Source organism: Macrobrachium rosenbergii, chromosome 50, assembly GCF_040412425.1.
Source record: "Macrobrachium rosenbergii isolate ZJJX-2024 chromosome 50, ASM4041242v1, whole genome shotgun sequence".
NCBI classification, from domain to species: domain Eukaryota; kingdom Metazoa; phylum Arthropoda; class Malacostraca; order Decapoda; family Palaemonidae; genus Macrobrachium; species Macrobrachium rosenbergii.
This window is the reverse complement of record NC_089790.1, coordinates 24,164,229-24,183,514: the sequence shown is the minus strand read 5'-3', so window position 1 is coordinate 24,183,514 and position 19,286 is coordinate 24,164,229. Positions and strand designations below refer to the sequence as shown.

Sequence of the window (19,286 nt, the reverse complement as noted above, 5' to 3'; positions counted from 1 at the left end):
TGCAGTTTGTGTTAATAGTATTACTTTAAAAATTCTATCTGCCAGTAAACCATACTGCGGTACGCTTTCAAGGTAGCAAATCAGTCATTTGGTAATAAAAAAATTGGCTTAAATGATTCAGTGGTAACACACTATTTGTAATTTTTTGGCATAAAGTGTTACTTTTTGTGTGAAAGGCGTATTCTTTGGTATGCGTAAATCTTTCTTTAATTATCATTCAATTAGATTTAGTAGAAATTAGTAATTATGATGTGTGCTTAGTGTTTTAAGCTTACAATGCACGTATACAACATATATGGTACACACATTCATTTATATACAAAATCATCTTAACCACTCGCGCTTCCACTTTACATAAGGTCTGCTTATTTTTTATTGTCATTGTTACCCTTATAGCAGCACTAGGAAAAAAAGGACAAATTGCAAGAACCGAAAAGATGATTGGCTCTTAAATGTAGTGTATGTGTTGAGGCACTGTGTACAGCATTCATTAGGGCAGAGTGAAATCTTCAATTACACAAAAGCATCTTAAAAATAACGCAATCGAAAGGTTGAATCGGTTCCAAGCTTTTGCTTAAGGCTTCATGACGTAAAGCAGCGTCATACGATAGATAGGTTTAATTAGAACAACAGCTCAGAACCAACAGGAAAGACGAGGCAAGTCGGAAACTTAAGCCTTTATCACGGCATTTTATAATCCGGTATTTCACACAGCAAACAAAACATCTTTTGTGTTCGCACGCAGACATGATTTCTATGAGGAGTGGTCTCTCTTTTCTCTTCCATGTACAGCACAATACTAGGTTTCGTTATTTTGCAGTCCAAACGAACTGAGATATCTTTGGCAGTGTACATGTTAGTCTGCTGTTGTTATGCCAGTAAGGGCTCAAGGCTGCTGACGCAAAGAGAGCGTTCGGCTTCTTGTCGGCAATAGCCCACTGGAGTATCAAACTTGAGGCCTTTGTCTTCTCGGGACGCAATCACAATCAGTTGCATGCGTTTTCTGTGACTCTTTTCATCCGACGCCCACGTCCACTGGATTTTCTCGCGTATCTGACCATCCGTGTTGATGCTGTTGCCTTCCATTCTCTTGATATCTTTGAAATTATTTTTGGTATACCATTCATTATTACAACTCCACTGAATGCCGAGTTATGTTAGTTCTTAATCCTATTCTTCACCTGAAATATATTTCGAATAACTTCAACTGTTTCGAAGGTAGAGCTCCGGAATTGAAAACACAAAAGGATTGTGTTTGAGGGACAAGATAGTGACCGCCTGTCCCCTTCACTTCAAGGAAGAAACAAATGAATAAATAAATCATTTTTAAAAATTCGGCCCAGCACAATTCACTGACTATGTTTTTTTTTTGTGTGTTTTTTTTATTTCTTCAACATAACTCGAGTAGGCTCTTGTACACCTGGGTCAGGAGATTTCCATCTGCACAACACTTTCATTTCGATAAAAATTTTAACTATGAAAAATATTAGTTACGTCAAACTGCTAGTTCTTCGTTGGACTGATCGGTACCGTTCTCGGCTAGCACTCTGCAGGGCCCGCGTTCGAATCTCCGGCCGGCCAATGAAGAATTAGAGGAATTTATTTCTGGTGATAGAAATCTATTTCTCGGTATAATGTGGTTCGGATTCCACAATAAGCTGTAGGTCCCGTTGCTAAGTAACCAACTTGTTCTTAGCCACGTAAAATAAGTCTAATCCTTCGGGCCAGCCCTAGGAGAGCTGTTAATCAGCTCAGTGGTCTGGTTAAACTAAACTATACTTTTTTTATGTCAAACTGCTGAAAGTTGGGTAGAGCTTTTCAAATAACTGTTAAAAACTTAATAAAGAGTTCACAGGAGTTGTTTCCGTAGTTCAAAAGCGGTTTATTATTATCAGTTTTGCATAAGAAAGTCATCAGAAAAACGAAGGCTGCATCCACTGCCCCATTTGTTCTATAACTGGTAGTTTAATGATGACCCCAAAGGAGAAACACCCTCAACATCTTTCCTTATGCTGCACACCCATAATTTCTTGATAGTGAAGTGTTACCTAAACGCTCTGGTTCCACGAAGTACTATAATATTTTCTTTCAACTTCACCACACATAATTACATTCTTTTCATCACATGTGACATAAGAGAGTTTAAGCCTCATGTCCCGACCATTTAATGAACTGACCTACACGTAGTGGTGAAGAGGCCGTTGCTGGAACTCCTGCTATACAAACAGATCAAACAAGAGAGCTATTGATTTTACAAACAGCAGAGCAAAGGGACGTGAATAGTTAGATACAGATAAATATGTAGCATTGTTGCCCCTTAATCTACCGAGCATCAACTTCTATAACACTGCCAGGTGAGTATTCCATAGTTTTGCAGTGAAGGGAAGAAACAACTATGATGCAAGGACATTGAAAAGTAGCAGTACCAAACTGGGAACAAGGGACACATGCTGAAATCATTGCAAGAATTAGTTCACTGCGATGACCCTGGTTTTATAGATCAATATCAATCAATTGTTTCCAACGACTTCTCTCCTAGTTATGCTCTGAAGAGACTGATTCGCCTGGAATTGCATAATGGATGGTTGTAATTTAAAAGTAGGGGGTTGATATCAGTACAAGGAAAATGATTGTGGGACAAAAACGAAGAACGCTGATGAGTTAGTAAAATGATAGGCGAACCCTTGAGCCTGTTTTGCCACAGGATTTGTTTTTAAAGCTGCGACACAATATTATTATTATTATTATTATTATTATTATTATTATTATTATTATTATTATTATTATTATTATTATTATTATTCACACGTTACTGCATTATGCTCGCATGTGTAATGTTTTGTCAGCTGGTGGTTCGATTCTTATATCGTGAATAATCTAGTGTCAACTGCATGCCTCCAGAATTCACGGTTTAGTTCCGTTTTACATTGTCGTCCAAATAATGTAAACAAAAAATCTCTTCCATCGGATTTTTCAGTATTATTCCTAGAAATGTAATTACGGTGTGTGAATTTTATGAAAATGAAATAGTCTTTCACACATGATATCATATGGTGACTGCATGATAGCACGATAGACAAGGTCGATTACAAAATAGAGATGTGCTCTCAAAGTAAGCTGAAATATGCCATGAGAGCCTATCTTTACACTCCATAGTATTTTTTGTGTTGGTTTGATCGAGCTAGCAGTGGCTCATAAAATGTCTCTTTTGAATATATATATATATATATATATATATATATATATATATATATATATATATATATATATATATATATATATATATATATATATATATATATATATATATATATATATATATATATATATATTTTGTGTGTGTGTGTGTGTGTGTGTGTGTGTGTGTGTATGTGTGTGTTTTGGTACAGTAGGTTTCATATTCTTTTGTTTGTGTGTATTCAATAGCAATACAGAAATTGCCGTCCAGTCCCTTTTTCTAACTCCGAACCATTCATAACTCTGTTTGTTAATCGATATATTTTTCTTTCAGTTCTGATGACCGTAATACTGCTGATAATAATGATAGTTCCTGTGCTGATGGCTATCATGGGTAAGTAAAAAAAAATAATGTCAGTTTTTCTGCTAGAGAGCCATTTATAAGTTCTTACCCTTCATGATATTATTATGGTAAAATAAGCCTCAAGCTTTATAGCCATAAAAAAAAAGTTTTAATTGCTGTTTATTCAAATCTCTCTCTCTCTCTCTCTCTCTCTCTCTCTCTCTCTCTCTCTCTCTCTCTCTGTGACCTTTGTACAGCGTCCTCATCTTTCAGTGAATATTCTTTATCGAGAGAAACGTGCAACTCTGTCCTATTATGCAGTGAATCCATCGTTTGGTTTTTTACAGGCGTGCAGTATCTAAATGAATGCCCTCTCGAACCCAAGATTCCAATCTATCTCCTGGTCGGTGGATGTTTTGGAACCCTGAAAGGACTATGGCTTCTTTGTCAACAAGTGAGTAACTCTCTCTCTCTCTCAATAAGTAGTCTATGCATCACAGATTGAGTATTAAGATTTAATAGGAAATTTGTTAAGTAAAAAAAAAAAAAAGCCGTCATGAGTAGGACATCGTCTTTTTGGTAAAAGGTCATCAGGGGGTATTGCTTGAGGTTCTTTTATGCTTAGTCTTTGCAGGTGTCACAGAAATGGGGATCAGTATTTAAAACCATACAGCGATAAAACCGGTGCAGGGAGGCATGGAAACAATAGGTTAACAGTCAGTGAAATGGCTGTTGCTATTCAGCTTAGGTAAATGTATTCGTGCTCATTGGTTATAAAAAAAAAAAAATGCTAAGTATGATCTACTTGGCAAGGAGATAAAGAATTGTTATCAAGAAAAATATCGAAGATTCGAAGATTTGTTTTCACTAGTGACTTACAGCCATCAGAGAAGTGTCTAAAGCGAAGAAAAAATATTGATACAATAGACTTAGATTTATTGCAAGGAAAAATGAGACGATACTTGCCGTATACAATGCACTTGTTGGACACACTTTCAGTATACCCTCCAATTCCTGACGTCATTCCAGAGGAAGGACAGCAAGAGTAAGTAGTATAGCAACCAAAGTGAACACTATCAGTCAGACATCTTAGATACAAAGGAAATTAAAATGCCTTAGTGCATATTGTAGAAAATCGTTTAATTAAGAGGTCAGCAGATAGAGGCGATTCAAGATCCTCAAAGGATAACTTAGGCGTCAGGTTTCGTACATTCGAACTGAACGAAAAAGCTTTTTGGCTTTCCATTTGGCTGATGTTACATCCAAAATATAAGTAACCTTATGACTTGTAACTTTCAAGTGGATTTATGAATTTTGAAATTGCTGAGATTTTGTGTCATTCAATTTGTCAAATTTTACCAGCAGTACTCGGCATTTTTATTGACATATAAGAAATTGTTCTTCCCAGTGTTTTATTTAATTTGCCATTTCTTTATGATCTAAGCTTTTTTTGATAAGTGTACCCAATATTTTAGAAAAAGCAAATATTCTTTCTCAAAGGTAAACCTGAACTCTTCCAATAATTAAACTCGATTTCGTTTCATTGAAAAAAGACTAATTATTTTTATATCTAAACTTTATCCTCTTTTATAATTAAATCACCTATTTTTTATGAATAAACTTGATTTTAATTCCTGACTAGACCTTATTTCCTCTTCTCATTAGAACTGATTCGGAATAAGCCTGACATTTAGTCCTGAGTCTCTCTAAAAACAAATCTGGTATTTTTCCCCTTTTTGAAAACAGATTTCTTACCTTTCACAAACTGATTTTTTGCCTCTCATAAAATGATTTTTTGCCTTTCATTACAAATTTTGTGCCTTTCATAAGCTGATTTTTTCCTTTCATAAAATGATTGTTTGCCTTTCATAAACTGATTTTTTGCCTTTCATATAATGGTATACCTTTGTAATGCTGATTGTCATCTTGTAAGTGAGTATCTAACAAGAGATCTAAGACTTCCCATTGGCGCTTCAGGTACGCTCAAGGCGCTACGAGCGCATCGACGACGCTTTTGCCGAGGACGGCCTGGACGAGATCTTCACATCCACCAGCTACCGAGCCACTGACGTCGCCCTGACCATCTTCCTGGTGATATGGTTCGGCATGGGCAACTACTGGGTCTACCGGATTTACCTGCCCAACTTCCAGGTCACCCTCTTCAAGCCCAATGACTGGTGAGACTTTCTTTTCTCTCTTTCTCTTTCCCTTTTTCTCTTTCATCCGCGTTATTTTTTGTTCTGTAGTATTTTCAGTTTTACCAAGTTTTTATAAAGATTTTATGGCTGTTATGAGTTCATGTATTGTTATGCTTGTGCTGAACGTTTGGGGCTTTGCAGTGTATTTAATTTGAATATATAATATAGTACGTTTTTTGTGGATGGTCTTTGGTGTTGTGACGTCATTTCCTGATTAAAAAAACATCGAGTCATACACTCAGGTTATTCATCTTGTTAAGATTAAATGCTGTCCACCAACCAGGTCAGCCTGATCAAGCCAAATTAATTCTGAGAATCCATTCTCCCCCCCCCCCACCCCTTCACGCACAAACAATAGAACACTTTAGCCCCAGTGCCTGTGTGAAAAAAATGTATTTAGTTTTCTCTAGAATTAAATGCGGATCTGTAAATGTCTAAGCTAAGAGATAGATCTTACTTTTTCTGTGCTTGTAATCGTGATTATCTTTAAAAATTGTGCTAAATTTGATTAGTTTTATCTTCATTATTTATCTGTTCAAGCAGAGTTACAAAACAAGTTTGCAAACATAGCGTGCACATACAAATTCATACATACATATGCACATGAATGTGTAAGCATATACCTGTATGTGTGTGTGTTTGTGTGTTTTGTGACAGGAATGTCATCTCTATTCTGATTTCCCCGTCATAGGAAATTTAGTAAAGTAATGCCTCTCTCCTTTTTCCTCCTTTCTTCATTTATCTTGTCTCCTTGGATTTCCCTTTTCATTGGCCTTGACAATGCATTTGATCGGCTTTTTCGTCCTTTCATATGCTATCACTTCACAACTGAATACATCCTACCTTCCCTTGCGCCGGCTGAGGCGCAGGCGCTCTCTTGGTTCAATGATAGCTGTAGTTAAGAGTGGGAATGCAAATCCCCAAAGTGAATCGAGAAACGTTTACCAACTCTTTGGTGAAGTTGAATTTACATAGGAAATTCTCTCATGCAAATGGCATTAATGCTTTCAGTGGTTCTTTCCTTATAACCAACCCCGTTTTTGTTTAGACCTCCTCCCGTTCGCATTCAAAGCACTTTTGTTACATTTTTAGTTTTCCATTCAGTTCATGAATCATAGATGTGTTGACTTTTCAACCGAGTGGAAAGCAGGATCCTATTAGAAACCGAGACATCGAAGAAGCCCCAGCAAATGAGGATGAAGTCTTTCGTAACGGAGTGATCTCAGTTTCTCCTTTGATTTCCTCCTGATTTCGATTGCGTTGCAGAATTTGTGAAGGGAGCGCATCAGGTGTTTTTTTTTTTTTTCCGGAGAAAATGACAGCCATTTGAAATATGTTTACCTTTTGCCAGGCAAGATTTTAATGCCATTCGTAGAAGGATTCCCAGGAAAATTTCGTCAAAAATAACAAATGCAGTGAGGACACGTGATGACATGCCATGACTCTGGCCCATTATACGCATCATTACTGCATAGTTCTTCGTTATGATATTCGATGTAATTACTTAGAGTAGCCGGGGCGCTTTCCCCATTCAGCACGAAGAGTAAAATGGACCCGTATTTTCCGTTCCTTTTGCCAAATTGCTACTTAGTTACGTGCTGGTGATTTCCTAGGAACTACGGTCATATTTTCAACTACACGTGCGTACATTTACGAATAAACAAACATACTTAGCAGTTTTGACCGTAAAGCTGCACGCAGTGCCTCTTCTTGTTATGTTCAAAATAACGTATATATCCGTCAACCCTTGAACAGTTGTCTTATGTGAGACCTATTGAAAGGACATGGCCATAGACGCATTTATTAATTAAATGAAAAAACTTTGGACGAATCGGGTCGTAGTAACAGAAGTGAAAGACTGATCAATTCCGTGCTGTTGGTAAACTTGACTTAAAACGTAATTTATAGGCTATAATGTAACAGTCTTATGAGTCTCGGAGATTGGTAAAATGTTTACCCTTAATCACTTATTTAGATAACTTGAGTCTAGACTCTTGCTTCTTGATAGCCAGTGTGCCCGTAGGAAAACAGTTTAATGCTTGTGACACCTTTTTAAACCTAAATTGGTATAACCAGACCTGAACAAATTTATTTTGGTGCCTAATGGTCGGTGATTTGCTCTTCAGAGGTAAAATTGTTGGCTACGAAATGATTCCGAATATCAGTATATAACTCTTGGTGTCATTTCAACGCGATGCTTTCCCTTGACAACACTTGAAATATGTATTACCTAATGAGACCAAAAATACTAAGTATTGTTTGTAAAGCTTCCTATGTTAATTCAACATGGTGCAGACCTTCAGTTCTCTCATTTTTTTTATAGTGTTCTCGTGTGTGGAGGTCAGCTTCCTTCAGGGATCTTTACATTTTGGACGTTGTTACTTAGTATAGTGCTTTCCTTTTCATTGGCAATGGTAACTTCCAAACGCTCCATTTCAGCAGGCAATTTCCAAAGGCACCTAAGCACCTTGGAAGTAGTGCCCGCTACAGCTTTGTAGCGTAAAAGCATCCACGTTTTGGTGTGGTGTCACATTGTCACGTTACCCACCACAAATAGTGCAGCAGATAATTGCATATTTCATAAGAATCGTTCAGATAGTGAAACAAGCATGAAATTTTGCACAAGTGCTCTTTAAAGTTCCCTCTATCAGAAAAGGGCGCTGGCCACGCAAAAATTTAATATGGCGGCCAAATTCCAAGATGGCGGCCAGTATCGACAGATTTTGGCTAATTTTTCACTAGAATGGCATGTATTTGCTTCTAGCAATATGGTAAAGCTCTTCCATACTATTTCTTGTGAATATTATGTTTCTGTAGCTTCCCAGTACAGTTTACCTTTAAATATGGGGGCTATATGGCTGCCAAGAAAAGGTAGAAACAATAATTATAATGAGGAATAATGCCCGTTCAACAATTATCGTTTTAAGCATGGATCTTGGTTTCTGTGGTTTTAGATCCTAATGAGGCCATCTCTTTCGAATAACTCATCAATTTTGAAGGAAAATTAATAAATGTAAAAGAGTGTATGTCTGCACACAACCAGGCACACTGGTGACATCACTGCTGTGTAACTCAGCATGGGGTTCAGTGCCAGCTAATCCAGCTTTACTAATCCTGTAGTCTTAGACTAGTAGTTGTAGTATAGTTTAGTTTAGTGTCCCAAATGCTTTCTAACAGCCCCAGACCAGCTATAGTTAGATAGCCGCACCTGAATAGACAGGATGTGCCAGCGCGGAGAGCCGAGCCAAAGGTATGGGGGCTGTACATGATGGTTCATGTACTTACCCGGATGGTGTACAGATCACACGGGACTTAAATGGCACTGGATGAATGATCGGGCTAGGTGTAGGAGACCGAACCTAGTTGAATCCCATACAGGAATGTGTGCTGATACCCTACTTCTTTTCCAACAATAATACAAACTATGCTCGTTGGCTGCCTATTCACCTCAGGGACATGCTTACCCTAGAGAGTTCACACCCAGAGTTGCACAAGGAGTTCAAGGCTGGCAACTTTGTTGTGCACAAGACCAGTCGCCAGTTCTCAGCAATGGCTCTTGACCAAGCTCATGAGCAGACCAATGCCTTTATAAAGGCTGATGGCGGAGCCATTGGGCTGACTGAAGATCCGTCAGCACTCAGAAGATGGATGGTGGCTGGCCCAGAGATCATCCGCTTGGTGTCTGCAAACGAAACAGAGGTTCAAAGTAAGGAGTCTAATGAGCAGACAACACACCATGAACAAACACCTCATGCGCAGAAGACATTCTTGGAGAGAGTCAGCAAGCTGTCATTGGCTTTGCAACACTTGGGAAGTCCTTTTCAGGAAGAGAGCCAGGATCTGTATTCCATTGACAACAAAGACATTGCCCACCCCAGCTCAGCAGAACTTCTACAGACACACCTTGACAGAGGCCGCACTAAATTTCAGAAGTTTTCAGACTCTTTGGCAAACAATGCAGTCTCCTTCTATGAGCCGATAAAGAAGAACAGAACTGACTTCTTCAGGCAAGAAGCTGCTCCTGTAGAACAGTCAAAGCAGAAACTTCTGAAGGAGGATTGCCAGCTTTTCTCAAAGCTATTTATATCCTGTCAGAGCCGTGAATGTGATCTGCAGGAATTCTTCCAGCACGAGAATCAAACATTCCCAGCTTCCCTTAGTGAGGGTGGTAGGCTGTACACATGTCAGAAGTCTCAGCTGACCTCGGTCCTGGAGAGTCATGTTACACTAGAGGACAAAGAACCAAAGACTGATGTCCTCATTGTAGATGGATCAGCTTTGGTCCATGCCTTGCCACCAAAGAAAGGAAAGACCTTTGAGGGCTATGCACTTTGCGACTTCTTGCCTGTGATACAATCCTATAGCAGCAAGTACACATCATCACATCTTGTATTTGATGTATACAATACATCCAGCCTCAAAGCTGAGACCAGGCTCCAACGTGGTCAAGGAGGAAGGCGCAAGGTGACAGACAAGAACACAATTCCATCCAACTGGCGCAATTTCCTAAGACACGATGCCAACAAGACAGAGTTGTTCCAGTTCCTGGCAGACAAAGTTGCCCAGATGTCTGCCACAAATGTTGTCATTGCCACGAAAGGGTCTGCTGTCCTCAGCACTCATGAGGCTAGTCTTCAGGGACTGGAAAAGTGCTCTCATGAGGAAGCTGACACCCGCATCTTTCTCCATGCCAAATATGCCACAGAACATGGAGCCAAGACCATCACGGTTAAAGCAAATGACACAGATGTTCTTGTCGTTGCAGTCAGTGCTTTCTCCACTCTCCACAATCTAGGGCTAGAGAAGCTATGGGTGGCATTTGGCCAAGGCCAGAGCTTGCGCTGGATTGCTGTGCATGACCTGTGCAACTCTCTGGGCCAGGAGAAGGTGAATGGCATGCTCTTCTTCCATGCGTTCACAGGCTGTGATACAGTGTCAGCCTTCCGGAGCAAGGGCAAGAAGACCGCCTGGCAGACATGGAACATCTTTCCAGAGGCCTCCACTGTGTTCTCCAAACTGAGTCACTACCCTCTCAGAGTGGAAGAGAGTGACCTGAAGGTCCTGGAGAGGTTTGTCATACTTATGTATGAAAGATCCAGCACTGCTGGCACTGTGGATGAAGCTAGACTTGATATGTTTGCCAGAAAACAAAGGGCATATGAGGCCATTCCACCAACCAGGGGAGCTCTCCTCCAACACACCAAGCGTGCTGCGTACCAGGCTGGTTGTGTGTGGGGGCAGGCCACCCAGTGTCAGCCACAGCCAGAGAACCCTGCTGAGTGGGGATGGCAAAAGTCTGGTGAAGCATGGCAAGTCCTCTGGACAACCAACTCGCCCTTAGCCAAGAGTTGCCAACAGCTTACCAAATGTGGATGCAAAGCAGGCTGTCGGGAAAGGTGCAAGTGCTACAAGCTGGGTCTTCCTGCACAGCTCTGTGCACTTGCAAATGTGAAGTCTAGATAAATATTGCCCTCTCTTCAGTAGATAATCTAGCTTGAACATCCAACGTGTCATGCTATGCCTACCTTCTTATCCTCAAATTTTTCAAAGGTGTAGGTTGAGAGACCTATACATAGATTGGTTGCGTTTAGTCCGTATTTCTCTTCTTTTCTTTTTATGGTTACAGTCTTAGACACAATGTTGTATGTGACCATACCATTACTATTTCAGTTGAAAATAGCATATTAGTTAAACTGTCTGATCACATGAATATACCATTAAATAAAAACAGTTGGTCTCTATGTCTGCTAGCGCTGTGGATAGAAAAAAAAAAACTTTTATGGCAACCATTTTGTACGCCATCTTGGTTACAATTCATTTAGTAAGGGTTTTCAATAAAATGTGTGGTATGGAACATTTTTATAACCTAAAAGTCGAGGTTTAAAAAAAAAAACTGGCATATTCCATCCAATAGATGCTCCCAAACCAGTGAATCTCAACATAGATGGCGGCCATTTTGAAAAATAGCCGCCATCTTGGATTTTCAGGTGGCCAGCGCCCTTTTCTAAGAGAGCGTAGTCTTAGGAATGTTTGTGCCAAATTTCATGCTTGTTTCACTATCTGAACGATTTTTACAGCAATCTGCTGCACTAAAAGGTCTCCTACTCCTTTCGCTGCTAAACTGAAAAACGGTCTTCTGCTGGTATTATCGATCCTCATGCTCCTGGGTTGAAACGAGGCTGCTGTACACTAGTGCCATTTGCCTATACTTATTTGTCATTGGCTTTTTCCTTTTTTCATAAGCGGATATTTCATTCTGCAGATACGTGCTGTACAACGCTGCTGCCTTTTAGGCTTGTCCGATCAACAGTGACAGGCTGATCTCATTAACAACGAATACTTAAATGTTAATTTCTCTTTTGATGCGTGCTAGGACAGTTCATAGCCATTCTACAAAAGAATGACTGAACATTTTGAAGTAATACTAATATGATGTTACGACGCTAAAACAGAATTCACCTTCTTATACAATAGCATTACACAATTATATGGTTCAATAAAAGTTCCGCCAACCCAATACCACGTCAGAAGTCTTGTGAACTTTATTTTCTGTTTGTTTATTGCCGTTCTTGTGTATAAGGAATTCAGGATTACAGTGCATGCTTATGTGCAGTGCATGTTATCACATTTTTTTTAGTTTGTATACACGTCAAGGCATATACATTTATGCACTAAATATATACCGTATATAGATACATTATATATATATATACGTATATGTATATGTATATGTATATATATATATATATATATATATATATATATATATGTATGTATGTATGTATGTTTGTGTATATGTGTTTTATGTTTATTATATGAATAGTGTAGTGTACGTACGCACATGGAAAACAAAGCAGCATAACATCACGTATGATATCGCTATCCCAGCTCAAACAGTTATGGCTATGAAAGTAAATCAAATCTCTAGATGCAATAAGGATTTGCCAAAAGATAGGCAGCTAATTAATACGAAGTTAATTAGGTCGCGACTAAGGCCTGAGGATATGGAATGGTAATTTGCCTCAAAATAGATTCCAAGATCTCCTCTACCCAATCTGGCTTTCATAACCTGTGGTGTTAAGTGTCATTTCTCTTCATATTTAAAGCAGCTTAAAACATCTGGCTTTTTAAATGCCACACACTTAACATAATAATCTGTTATTCTTCCTTTTGTACTGCGGTTGTTACTACAGAATTTACATTTCAAGAAAAAGTAGACTTTCAGTGTGCCATAGGTAATCATGTAATAGTACCGGTCAGTTTAAACAGGGATGCATCACACATTATCTGCAGAAGTACTCGTCGTTTCAAAAGTCAGGAAGCACTTGTTGCTAAGGTCAGAAGTACTTGTCGTTTGAAGGGTCAGGAAGTACTATTCATTGCAAAGGTGAGGGGCTTGAAGTAAGAAGATAAATAACATTACTCTATCCGAAGGGTCACGGAAGCCTGATTGAGTAGATAAGGTTTTATCAGAACTTATTTTGACGAATTCTAACATTCCTTATCCTCAGGGCTTCACTGCAGTCTTGTTTACCTCATGTCCTTTAAAAGATAGTCATTTGGAAAACTTCCCTTGAATAAATTACACACTGCTTTTCAAACCTTTATTGTGTGTATATATATATATATATATATATATATATATATATATATATATAATATATATAATATATATATATGTATATATATATGTATGTATGTATATGTATATATATATATATATATATATATATATATATATATATATATATATATATATATATAGTGACAGAGAACCTCTGTCATATACTTTGAACTGCTGTGCAAGAAAACTGCATAGCCAAATTTTTCAAGGATCACGTGTTAAACTGCATGCAAAATTTACGGTCTGGCTAATTAGAACGTCCAAGAAGGATGATGTTTGGAAGTAGTTGTGAAATAAAATGCGAAATCCCTGACTCTGCATTTATGAGGAGCATCCTGTGGAGTAAAGCTTTGGCTGAGGAACTCACTTTGCACTTGGCGAAATTGCCAGTCGCACAGTGAAAGTCGGTGTCTCCTAAGATGTCTAGAGTTGCATGCTCATTCGTTGCCTCTGTCACCATTGCAAGTAAGTTTTCATTTGTTTTTTTGTTTATTTCAGTTTTGTTTCGTTGCTAATTTAATTTTGCTAATATTTTTTCGAAACTCTTTTAAAGTAATTATGTACCTTGATAGTGAGTGAGTAACGTTGCTTCAAACATATTTTTCATATTTCTCTTTTTTTTCCATTTACGTATTTCAGTATTTTTTCCTCTTGAGTATGAATCTTGCTAAGCTGCGAAAGTTATTAAGCCAACATGTGGCTTTAATGTGTTGTATATAAAGCTGTTTAAATGCTAATTTGTTAATTCTTCAGCCATAGGGCATTGCTTCCCGGGAAGAAAAGGACCTTGCAGTGCCATTACTTTAATAGTATTCCAAGGGTTGAACTATTAGACAGGGTTGACCTTTAACTCAGTAGATGTTGAGTGAAAGGTACTTACTCATTGTAAATCATTGTTACATATAGGTTTCCTTTGGGTATGATTGTATAGTAGTGATATTTTTATCTGTCAAATTGCACAAGGTATCGTGATTTAATTTTCCAAACGAATTTAATAACTATATAAATATTACTAAAGTTACGTTAGCTTTTTCCGCTATTCTTATTTTATTTAATTATTTCTTTATCCCGATGAATTTTACTGTGTTAGTTGCAGAGGCTTATGTTATCACATGCATTTCTTTCGAGAGAGACACCATCTTTAGTCATTTCATCAGATGTGAATGAAATGTTTGTAATATCCGAAGTGCAATGTGCATTTTAAGCAGACCCCTTTCTCTGTGCATAGATGGAGTTTCTTATCTTTACTGTCATTGCATGCTGGTTAGATAATCTTGACTATTGTTACGCCTACTAAAACCTCCTTCCTAGCAATAATCTTGGGTTTGTCTTGTAGTTTTGATTATTGTAATTTTTTTCGTGATCCTTACTCCTGCAGTTATATTTTCATATCTCTTGACCTTTCCCTTAGGTTATTCATTATGAATAGAGTACATTCAAATCGATAACATTAGACCTTACTTAGCTTTCTTAAAAGATACATTAGCAATAGAGGGAGAGAAAGAAAAGCTCTTACAAAGCGAACTGATATTAAGTGCATAAATTATTACTGCCAATATGCAAAAACCTATACACAATGACATATGTAAGGGCTTAATAAGAGTACATACAAAACAAATACTAAACAACGTACTCTCGCATATAAAAGATGAAATACAACTGGCCAAACGTAAGAACAACCTTACACTGAGACAGCTACGTGCTTTCCAGAGACGAAACCGAGAGAGAGAGAGAGAGATAAAAAAAAACTTAATGTATATTATGGTCAAAGGCAAAATTCTCTCATGATGCTTAAGAGTATGCTCGTGCTCCTTGTTCCACCCTTCTCCTGACTTCTCAGCGCAGTCTTCAGCGAGCAGCTAGCTGGACAGCACTGAAATAACGTAAGCCAGGGGCCTTTGTCCTGAGTTGAGCCCGCTGGCCTCAGTCAGGAGGTGCCAAGGACCTTTGTCCTAAATTAAACCCCCTGGCCTCAGTCAAGAGGCGTTAGGAGATAAATGGAACAATCTTTGTTAAGAGAGTTGCTGAGTTGCCACGCAGGTTTAATTAGAGAGGCGCGGATTTCCAGTGACATGCTCCTGTCGAATCCTTTGGCAAGGGAGTTGTGGACGTCCAACAGGGAAAAGATGATGCACCTCAATATGCGAAGCAATGACGGTAGCTGGGTGCATGCAAAAATTTGCAAGTGAAGAAGAGTATAAGCCAAAGCTTGAATGCAGAAAGAGACTGAGAAACACAATATGTATAAAGACCCGAGAGATTTCATTCAGTAAAAATGCAGTAAGGATTACAAAAAAAAAAAGTAGGGTTTCACCTCAACACTCGACGGCTGACAACATAACAGACAACCCTGACTCACTCCTAAGTGTGCATGTGTGCAAGCCGCCAGTTGAACGTGATTATATATGAAAGTATAAAGTTGAGTCTGTTAAAATCATCCGTTTTTGTACATACAGAATGAGAAGTTGGAAGATACACAAAAGAATTGATAACAAAAAGAAAATTACCTTGGGAAAAAGATTGATCAGTGTTTTAAGATGATTTGGTCATGTGGAGAGAAGGAAGGATGATAATTGGGTGAAAAAAGTATATAATTCTTATGAGTTTGGAGAAAGGGAAAGTGGAAGACGTTTGATTAGAAAGAAATTGTTGGAGAAATGGAAAAGGCATACGAACTGAAGGGCCCTCAGATTTCATGAAGACAGTTTGTGGAAAATAGAGGTGAATATGAGTGAGTGTGTGTGTGTGTAAGGGGTTTTAACACATCGGTGACGACTCTAGCACAGGGATTCATCTTTATTGTAGTATTTAAAATATGAGTGTGACAGTGACCATTGTTTTGTTTTACTTTACAGCCACATCCTATAAGGGAAACGGCTTAGTGCTGAAAAAATTAATGAGTGGTAGAGATTTCAAACCGGATAGCTGTTGCAGTAACCTCTCTTCTACATTATTCATTTCAAAACACCTAAACTCATGGTTTTCTCTTCAGTTTAAGAGGCAGCATTATCATCATCTAATGAAAGTTTATCATGAAGTATATCTGTTTTCTGTTAATATTTATTTCTGAAAAATATACGTCACATTTAGGTAGTAGTGCTGTAGGTTGCGGGTTGGCCAAGGTACCAGCCATCAGTTTAGCCATTACCTAGAGAGCTCAAAGGGTCCTTCTAGGACTAGTTAGCACATTAAAATTGCCATGTTAGTTTCTATTTGAACTAAATACAAAGTAGATCTGGTTTAAAATGTGAAATCTCCAATCTTAAAACTGATAATTTTTAACCTTTTAGCAACTGTTGTCATAGTCTGACTTTCCGTTACATGACCTCACCGTTTCTTGTGCTCCTCAGGTGTTCCAAGACCGTGTACTTGTTTTCTGTGGCTCAGCTGATCTTCGTGTACGTGGTGTTGGCCGTGGTATTACTGACGATCATCTGTCTAGCCTGCGGACAGAAGTGTGCCACCCTCTTCGACGAGAGCTACAAGTGAGCCAGGGACTCAAAGAAAAGGTCCTCGAAGGGGGAGAAGAAAAAGAAGAAGAAAAAGGAGGAGGAAGAGGAGAAGAAGAAGGAGACGCACACAGAGCACAATGCACAGAATTTAGTCAAACAGCATAACATCCTTATGAACGGCAAGAGACACGACGACCAGGGCAGACGGGAGAAAGACGACGATGACGACGACGAAGACGACGATGATTTTGGTTTTAAAAAGGATCGCAGCAACCACCACCTACGGGTCAGCACCAACGGGGACTACATGCCCCTGCCCAAGCCCCCGAGCGCTATTTTCCACGAAGAGAAATCAGACTATTTGTACGAAGGGGCGAACCACATCGAGACCCTGGTGGAGGACCCCACGGAATACCAAATTCAGAGCAAAACCCGCAAAGTCGTCCTCATAGTCTGAGCCTCTCTGCAAGGTTTCACAACGCTGTCGAAACATATCAAACGTTAAGTTTATACACGTGTTATAGAAAGACAAAGTAGCGTCGCCATATTTCATTTCCTTTGAGCTTCGGTTCATCTTCACTTGGGAAAGTCGGTGTGAGGAAGACAGAGTCATTTTATGCCGTCAAGGGTTACACATTCTTTATTCGTTAATATGCATATATATAACAAGAATCAATAGTACCGTAGTTTGTATTAGGATATATCGATATACAAAATGTTAGTACATAAGTTTATGTTATATGTATGATGAATAACTCCCCTGCTGCTGAGGCAGAAAAGGTTTTGTGACTGTCCTCACTTTCTTTCAGTACTTGAGAAAATTTTAAATGCAATCTGTGTACGTACATTCGTATGTGAACAAATATATAGGTACGGCCGTTGTTTACAGCATATACGCACACACACACATAAATATATATATATATATATATATATATATATATATATATATATATATATATATATATATATATATATGTATGTATGTATGTATATGTATATATATATATATATATATATATATATATATATATATGTATACCCGTGGCATTTACCAGAAAACCTTGATATATATATACATATATATACATTATATATATATATATATATATATATATATATATATATATATATATATATATATATATATATATATATATATATATATATATATATATATATATATATATATACATATACATATACATATACATATACCTGTGGTATTTACCAAAATCTTTTCTAAGAAAAGTATAAATTGTTTGGTTTACTTGACACTGAGGTTGATTGATTTGCTTTGATATGTAGATAGATAGAAAAATTAGGATAAACTTGAATGTATTTTATATATTTAGGGTCAGATAGAGAAATACACATATATTTAAATATATCAAAGCACTCAAAACCTTATTTCATGAAAATTCAACATTAGATTTTTAAACTGTCATAAGAATTATCAAAGATCAAGTAAAATTGATGGTGACGTTTGTATAACAACCAAAGCTGATTAGTAGGGGGTACATAAAAGTGTCTAATGAAATGCCCTAAAAAGAACAAAGGATACAGGAAATACAGTAAGCATACATTAACAACAGTATACGTACAAGGAAACATACATTGCCAAACTCATATATATTACACCTACATACAAACATATTATCTGCGTATGGAAATATGTATTGATAAGACACTGTTTCTTCGACTGATAACTCAAAAGTAAACATAGATTCAGTACTGCGGACAGCTGTTTTCACTAATAACTGAAATGTATATTCGTTTGCGTACATGACGTACACAGGGGTATGCTGCGTGTTTATGATTGTACTCATTTTGTACAAGAAAGTTAAAGTTTTTTGTCATAGTAAAAATTCGTATAGCCTTTTCCAGATGGAAACAACGCCCTCGTGGCTATTTCCTTCCTTGCTGTAAGTAAAAAGATAATAGAACGCCTATAAGTAGAGGTTTATTGCCTTTTTTTGTGACTATTCACGATCATTCGAAACACTTGATGTCCGAAGAAGTGGTTCAGGGTCACTTTCTTGCCTCGGCAGCATTGACAGACTTCCCCCGATTCCCCGTGAGGGTTTGATTAGACAAGTGAAACCAACTGTTCATCGTTTGATTCCAATTAGGACCTCATATGTTGGTGAAATATTATAACCTTGTATTTGTGTGTCTTTATAGTCATATCAAAATATCCTTTCTTAGGGCAGAGGCCTTCCGGTGGCTTTCCTTGTGCATTTATTAGAATAAGACTCTCAGTAGTGTTGACCAGTGACGAACCGTGGTCCTCGATCCCCGTCGTTTTGACTTGCTCGCTCGATCGCTCGCTCACTCACTCACTCACTCACACACTCACTCACTCACTCACTCACGCTCTTGGCTTCGCGGGCCTTTTCGTGACCCACGACTCTGTCATTCCCCAACCTCCATTGTATCCTGGAGCGCGTTGCAGACCAAATTAGTTATCAGTGATTGATAACTCTTCATCT

At 38.1% G+C, this 19,286-nt stretch overlaps 1 protein-coding gene across 3 annotated transcripts in view; it reads left to right on the top strand.

The window, feature by feature from the left end:
* The window catches only part of LOC136832763 (uncharacterized), a 689,728-nt gene extending 672,897 nt beyond the window's left edge, over positions 1-16,831 (top strand). For all 3 annotated transcript variants that reach the window (XM_067094295.1, XM_067094296.1, XM_067094294.1), the window contains 4 exons: positions 3,512-3,571; positions 3,868-3,974; positions 5,498-5,697; positions 16,693-16,831. In XM_067094295.1, the coding sequence (XP_066950396.1) occupies positions 3,512-3,571; positions 3,868-3,974; positions 5,498-5,697; positions 16,693-16,831 (506 nt within the window). The remainder of the gene's footprint in view (positions 1-3,511; positions 3,572-3,867; positions 3,975-5,497; positions 5,698-16,692) is intronic.
* Positions 16,832-19,286: the final 2,455 nt, after the last annotated feature.